Source organism: Peromyscus eremicus, chromosome 15 (genome assembly GCF_949786415.1).
Source record: "Peromyscus eremicus chromosome 15, PerEre_H2_v1, whole genome shotgun sequence".
NCBI classification, from domain to species: Eukaryota; Metazoa; Chordata; class Mammalia; order Rodentia; family Cricetidae; genus Peromyscus; species Peromyscus eremicus.
In genome coordinates this window covers 38,345,411-38,353,206 of record NC_081431.1, presented here as the reverse complement: position 1 = coordinate 38,353,206, position 7,796 = coordinate 38,345,411, and the positions used below count along the sequence as shown (strand labels likewise).

At 43.5% G+C, this 7,796-nt stretch overlaps 1 protein-coding gene across 6 annotated transcripts in view; it reads right to left on the bottom strand.

Annotated features, from left to right (window-relative positions):
- Window positions 1-4,293: 4,293 nt before the first annotated feature.
- The window catches only part of Axdnd1 (axonemal dynein light chain domain containing 1), a 75,686-nt gene continuing 72,183 nt past the window's right edge, over window positions 4,294-7,796 (bottom strand). For 5 of the 6 annotated variants that reach the window (XM_059281242.1, XM_059281241.1, XM_059281243.1 and 2 more), the window contains 2 exons: window positions 7,525-7,790; window positions 4,294-4,587 (listed from right to left, as the gene is read on the bottom strand). In XM_059281242.1, the coding sequence (XP_059137225.1) occupies window positions 4,520-4,587; window positions 7,525-7,790 (334 nt within the window). In that variant the 3' untranslated portion in view covers window positions 4,294-4,519. Of the gene's footprint in view, window positions 4,588-7,524; window positions 7,791-7,796 lie in introns of those variants that run through there. The other variant, XM_059281245.1, reaches the window with a different exon arrangement.

Here is a 7,796-nt window from a genome sequence, read left to right as displayed (position 1 = left end):
CCCACAGCCTTTTCTATGAGCACCTATCAATGTGCTTATCACACCGAGTGCTTAAGTTCTACCTAGGCTGGAGAGATGGCTCGGAGGTTAGAAGCACTGCTGTTCTTCCAGAGGTCCTGAGTTCAAATCCCAGCAGCCATCTGTAATGAGATCTTGTGCCCTCTTCTGGCATACAGGGATACATGCAAATGGAACACTGTATACATAATAAATAAATCTTTAAAAAAAAGAGTTCTACCCCCTTTCAGCATTCTTCAAAACTCCCACTGAAACAGCCCATAAGCTCTGCTGCTGGCTTTTAACAACTTTTCAAGCCTAAAATCCCAAACTCTCCCACAAAATAGTGCAAAGGCATAAAAGCCTCATGGTCAGGCTTGTCACGGGAACAACCCTATTTCCTCAGTACCAGTTCTGCTTTAGTTTAATTTCTGTTTTTATGATAAAATATTCTAGCAACAAGAAACTGAAGGGAGAAATGGTTTATTTTAGCTCACAATTCCAGGTTACAGTCCATCACTGTCGGGAAGTTAAGGCAGGAACTTGAAGCAACTCTTGGGCACATCATATGTGGGAATGCCGGCAGAAACCTGGAGCAGCTGGTCACATCACAGTCAAGTGCAGAAAGAAATGAATTCGTGCTGCTTAGTAACTTGAGTTCAGCTCAGTTTATTCACTCATCCAGTTCTGGGCTCCCTTCCTAGGAAACGGTGTCACCTACCATGGGCTGGATCTTCCCACGTTGATTAACTTAAAACAGTCCCTTACAGACATGCCCACAGGACAACCTAATGGAGATAATCCCTCATCAACCTTTTCTGGGGTGGGTCTAGGTTATTTCAAGTTGGCAAACAAAGCTGACCGTCATGTCTACTTAGTAACACCATGTCTCAAAGCCGACAACAAAAGAATCACTTGTGCCAACGTTCCAAAAAGTAACTAAGGCCTAGAGTAGCGGCTCTCAACCACTTTAAAACAGTTCCTCATGTTTGGTGACCCCTCAACCATAAAACTTTTTTTTTTACTACTTTGTAACTGTAATTTTGCTACTGTTATGAATTGTAATGTCAATATCTGTGTTTTCTGATGGTCTTAGGTGACCCCTGTGAAAAGGATCATTAGACCCCAAAGGGGTCATGCCCCACATGTTGAGAACCTTTGGCCTAGAGGTTATAGAGAAATGGTTCTTATGGACGGTTGCCTAACCCTAATGCCTTCCAACTTTGGCTCCTACTTGTGTTCTGTTTGTGACATTTGTTTCAGACACTTCAGACATTCGATGTGTACAACTATGTGTTGGAGAATTCCCTTACTGGTAAGAAATTATGCTGATAATCAACCAGGGGCATGTGTCAGGATGCTATCCTTCATCTGATACAGACCTTAGGGATATGAGAGTTACTACTGACAGTAGGGAATGGTAGGGCACTTTCATACTCTGTATTATAAAGACACACTTGTACTCAATATTGGAGAAAAGAATCTGCACATGCGTATATTGATAGCTTAGCATATCTACACTGCTATGGTTTGTTCCAAGTTAACCACCCTTCACAGCCAGGTGCTCCTGGAGAACACTGTTAAATAGCAACAGAAACTAACTTGATTTTCCAGAAGTGTATAAGCCCAAACATCTACAGAATGAGGGGAAAAAATACAAAGAATGATAGCAAGAGAAGCACAAACGTCCATCATGAGTCTCAAAAATGTCACTGACCTCCTGACCAGGGGGACAAGACTGAGTCTGATTGGCTGACTGCCTCTGTCCCTCGCCCCCACCATCTCCACAGCTCCCTATATAATCTGTTGGGGATCAGACTGTAGATGGGAGTGAGATATTAATCTGTCTTCTCAGATTGCTTGCTCTCTGAATAAAGTACAGTTTTATAGCTTAAATCCTGTTTTTCATTGACTTCTCTGACAGGCAACACAAACCAACTTCCATTTCCACTAGGAAGTGGTGAATTATGGAAGGTTAAGCCTATCTGGAGGAAGTGGATAGATGAGGTTATGCCTTTGAAGGATATATTTTGTCCTTGGCCCGTTCCAGTTACTCCCAGCTACCTATTCACCTTGATATGAATAGTTTCTACCATATGCTCCCACCACCATGATACTCTGCCTCACCTCAAGCCCCAATATACTAGCTAGTCCTGGACTGGAACCATGAGCCAAGAAACCTTCCTTCTTGTTAAGACATTTTTCTCAGTCATTTGTCATAGCCACAGACAGTTTCTTCTCTACTAGAGATGAGGTCAGCCTGGCTGTGTCTGCCCATCTGACTGACTGCCTTGACACAAATAGCTTCAATGGCCTGATGCCAGGGATGGACAACAAGGAGTTTGTCCCTCTACATCTCTTGAGAGACCCAAGAAAGTACAGCAAGGTCTGAAAGGCTGTAAAACTTCCCACAAAACATCTGTTAACTTCGGCTGTCAACTTTACACATCCTAGAGTTCACCCAAGAAGAAAGTCTGAACTAAGAGATTACCCATACCACATTGGCCTGTGTGTATGTCTGCAGGGGAATGACTTCATTGCCCTGTCTACTGTGGGCAGCACTATTCCCTGGGCAAGTGGCCCTTCACCAAATAAGAAAGCTAGCTAAGCATAAGCCAATGAGCAAGCCAGCAAGCAGCATTCCTCCATGGTTTCTACTTCAAGTTCTTGCTAGGCTTCCTGCCCAGATTTCCCTCAGTGATGGACTCTGAAATGGGAGTGAAAGCTGAAATATGCCCTACTCCACCCCACCCCAACCTGAGTTGCTATTGGTAAGTGTTTTATTCAACAGAGAGGAAACCAGAACTGCATCTTTGGTATATCTATGGTATGGTCTTTGACCAGGAGACAGACTTTCTCTCTCGGGAACCTGAGACTTTGGCAGAATAAGATAAAGATGGAAGAACTGATTGGAATTTGTTTATAGTAATCTGGGGTGAGATGGTAAAGCAATTATTACACCAGAGATCTTACAAAGGTGCTTGTGATCACTGGTCTCATCATAGTTTTTAAAGATTTCAATTACTTGAGCTCCCCCAAATCCTTCCAATAAATTACCTTGCAAAAAGAGGTTTCTGTGGCTTACAATCAACTAATAAAGTTCTAGATACAAAACATCCCACTGCAATCAGGGTAGCAGTAGACACAGCACTTAGTGCCTTCTACCTGATGGAGTTGATGTGATTTGACACATGCTAAGGGACATGGCTCTTGTGTTCACAGATGGGGTCTACTAATTTGTATGGGAATGCCCATTCACTCCTATGGAGTAGAAAATTAATAAAAACCATAACCATGCAGAACTAAAAAGCCCCCAGATTTACCAGTGTCATCAAGGGATGTCTTTTGGAAGGAGGAAGGCAGGGCTGTAGCCTAGCGGGTGGAAACTGTAAGTAAGAGCTATGGCTTTGGCCATCAGTTGGGCCATGAGCACACCCAACTGTCTGAAGAATTTCATGTTTTCTTGCCTATTAGCACAAAGTGTAGTTGACCCTGTCCAGTAGGCATAGGTAACTCCTAAGCAATGTTGAACCCATTCCTCATACTCTGTTGGTGGCCAGGGGAAGACCTGTCCAAGGCTGAGGACTCTGGAGTCAGTGGGTTTTTGAGGATGAAAGCTCAGAGAAAGGTCTAAAAATCTAGGAGAGAAAGCCAAAGGAACAGTAATTGTATAGAATAAAACAGATGCAGCAACCTTCCTGACAACAACTGAGTCCCAGAGAAATGCAAATGCAAGCAGGCCAGACGCAGTGTAGGAGGGAGCCCTGCAGAGTGACAGTCACATCCATTTGTCATTCACAGCTTACTTTTACAGGACAGACCATCTTCTGTGCCATACAGACTCTGGGACACAAAAAGTGAAGGTGAATGAGGTCGTCAAAGAGAAAACAGTGTTGAGTCTGCAGCAACACAGAGCTGTGCTAAAGAAGCCATGGAACCACGGCTGGGCAGACAGTCTAGACAAATCCAGCCAGGTGCAGATTCTGACACCAATCAGATCTGTGGAATCAGGAAGACTGATAACCATTCTGGGGCTCCGTCTTATTTTCTGAGAAACAGGATTAACAGCATCTCCCCTACCTAGCCAAAGGATTATTAAGATCAGAAAGGTGCCTGAAATCAGGAAACTCGAATCTCTGGCTGAAATCTAGGCAAATGAGCAGGATCCTTTCTGCTGAATCAAAACCTAAAGCTTCCTAATTTCTTCCCACCTGATCTGAGTCTACAGCAGTATTTTCTTCTTAGAAATGAACACTTTTGGTAGAACTCTCGGGAAATCAACTGAAGAGGCCAGCATACTTTTGTATAAACTGTTTTTAATCTGGCAAGTAAACTCATGTACTGACTCCCTGTGGCCTCTCCGTGCCTCTAAAGGAAAGTGTTGGTGACTTGGATGGTGTGGCTTTTCTAATGGCTGTTGCTAAGGGAGTCCATCCACGCGAGCTGCATCGTCAGCTCCACAGCTCACATATCTGTGCACGTTCAGGGGCATGGCCACTGTGAACCCTGGTCTCTTAGGAAGCTATTTGGATTTGGCCTTAGATTTAGACCGGGTTCCAGACTTAGAAGAACCATCCTTGGGCTGTGCTTCTAAAAAAGACAAAAACAATTAGACTATTATTAGTGACTGGTGTCTTATATGTACTAAAGGCTTTTAACTTTAAAAAACTGTTTTTAAATTCTATTTGGCCTGAGTAAGTCCAATCCAATTAATAACCCTAAATTGGTTATTGAGATTCAGAATGTTTCCCAGCATTTATGTGTGGCCAGTTAATTACTTGATTTCCTAGTCCTAGGATAAAGGATTATGCAGGCAAGTAGCAAAGAAGAGAATATTCAAACAGAGTGAGTCTTCAGCATCCTTACTTGTTCATTCCTGCGTCCCTCTGCCGTCCCCTGCATCCCTCTACCGTCCCCTGCATCCCTCTGCCATCCCCTGCATCCCTCTGCCGTCCCCCGCCCTTTCTCTCCAGCCTCCTGAACACACACACTCCATGAGATGCACCCTTGGGATCCAGACAAGAGGCCTCTGCTCTATCTAGCAAGGGCTTTAAAAGGTGACTAAATGTGAAGGAAAGGTGACAGAATCAGAAGGATTCAGCTGGGGAGGCTGGGTCTCATCCCCACCTCACATTAGCCATCTTTGTTTGCAGGCTGTAGTGTGTGTGGGGGTGTGGGGGTGGGGAGGTGTGTATTGGGGGGTCATATGTGCTATGGAGTATATGTAGAAGTGAGAAGACAGCATTGTAGGGTCTGTTCTCTCTCTCTACCTTAGGTTCTAGGGACTGAAACTGGGTCATCAGTCTTGTGCCTAAGTATTTGTAGACACTGAGCCATCTTGCCAGTCATAGTTATTTATTTTTACGATGGTGTCTTGCTTTTGCCCAGATTGGTGTCAAATTCATGCTATCAAAGCAATGCTCTAGCCTCAGCCTCCTGAGTATCTGGGACACAGGTACACACCACAATGAAATCACTAGATAGAAGTAAAGGCGAGCTTTAAAGGAATGGCTATATGTACTACCAAAGTTTACATATGCTTCCCCACAAGTGTATGTAGCTAGAGTTTTCCTGCCTGGCCCACAGTCAGGACAAATCTAGCTACAAATGACACCCAACGTGGGGCGCCAACGTGGTAGCAAGAGTTTCCACCTAAAACCTGAAAAAAAAAAGATTCTAAAACGGAGCTAAAAACAGTTCCTAATTGTCTCTCTCAAATGAGCGGCAGCTGCCGGTTTGAGCTACTGGTTCCTAGCATGTGCGCTCAACCTGCAGTTTGGCGGGAATGAGGCCTCTGCAAGTGGCACATTAAGCTGCACGGTGGATTTAGACTTTGCTAGTACAAAACAAAAAAAGAGGTTTCTGGGCTACACGCTCCTTGGATAAAAGCATAGACCCACGATAGCTCCCAGAGCCGGTGGTAAAGTACCACCGCCATGTTGGGAAGCTGAGGTGGGCGGAGCCAGCAGCCACAGCTGCTGCAATTTAAGGCAATAGATTCACAATAAGACAGATTCAGATGTAATAGTTTACAATGTGTGTAAAAGATACGTAGGCTTGAAAGAGACAAAAAAGGTGATATATAGAGTTATAGAAACAAATACATAGTTTTAAAAAATAAAGTCTTTAAAGAGACAGTAAAGGTAGTATAAAAAATAAGCCACGTAAAAATGGATATTACACAGAGAATCTGGATTGTGTTGTCTTTGGGATTTTTAACTGCAGAATAACATTTGATTGTAAAAGCTGTTGAGTTATGCCAAAATGTATATTTTAAAGGTACCTTGACTTCAAAATTTGGATATAAGGATATGTTGCTTTGGAAAGGAGACTCTGCTTTTGTTCTCACAGAAAGCCAAAGGCTATGGATTTGTTCCAGATTAAGATACATCAGGTTTGACCAGCCAAGACCCCCTGAAAGGTCTCCGATGACACCATGGCCCAGATGATCCAACATCCAGAACCGTTTCAAGGCGACTGGCTCAGACGATACAGCCTCACGGACTATTCCATGATCCTAAAATTTTCTTTGTGTCCCCATAAGATACAGCGCCCCCCTCCAGCAGGAAGTAGTAAGAGAAGCTACGCCCAAATTCCCAAATTATATGTAATTTTACTTTGTTAAGGTTAAAACCTTCCTTTTTGAAAAAAAACAGGGAGGAAGTGCTATGGGATGTTCTGTATGGCAAATGTGTTGCTAATTAGTCAATAAATAAAACATTGGCCATTGGCTAGGCAGGAAGTGTAGGCGGGACAAGGAGGAGAATAAAGCTGGGAAGTGGAAGGCTGAGTCAGAGAGACACTGCCAGCTGCCACGATGAGAAACAGCATGTGAAGATGCCGGTAAGCCACGAGCCATGTGGCAAGGTATAGATTAATGGAAATGGATTAATTTAAGCTGTAAGAACAGTTAACAAGAAGCCTGCCACGGCCATACAGTTTGTAACCAATATAAGTCTCTGTGTTTACTTGGTCGGGTCTGAGACTGTGGGACTGGCAGGTGAGAGAGATTTGTCCTGACTGTGGGCCAGGCAGGAAAACTCTAGCTACAAGTGTATTTATAAAACTCTATTGCTACTTCTTTGTGTGTGTGTGGTGTATGCATGTATGTGTGTATGTGTGGGGTGCATGCATGTGTGAGTGGCATATACATGTTTGTGTGGTACATGCATGGAGGAGGAGTCACCCATGCATGTGTGGAGACCAGAGGCTGATATCAGATGTCATCCCCTGTCACTCTCCATTTATTTTTTAAACTTTATTATTTTGTGTGTATGTTGTATGCACATGGTGAGATGCACACACATGTGTGTGTGTGTTGTGTGCACATGCACACATGGTGGGGTGCAAACACATGTGTATTGTGTCTGTGTGTGTGCATGTGCACACAAGGTGGGGTGCAAACACATGTATTGTGTGTATGTGTACTTCCCCACAGTAAATAAATAAATGTAAAATACTCATGCTCTTTTAAAATTTTGTGGTGCAATCATGTTTTCTTGATAAAAATGTGAAAGTAGGTCTCACCTTTCTTTGAGTGTTTTGGGGATTTTTTCCCATGTCTGTGTTCCTCTCCTTGGCTCCCTTCCTTTTGTTCAGATTCTTCTTCCTCTTCCTCCTCCTCTTCCTCCTCCTTGGGGCTTTCTATTCTTACTCGTGAATCCTTCCTGATTTTCTTGGCCATTTCTTCTAATTCCTTCTCCAGATCTCTGTTTCTTATGAGGGTGTGATGAAGTTTCTCATTTACATCATCAAACTTCTCCTCCGCCTCTCTGGCTCTGCTGTCAATCTGTCTGATG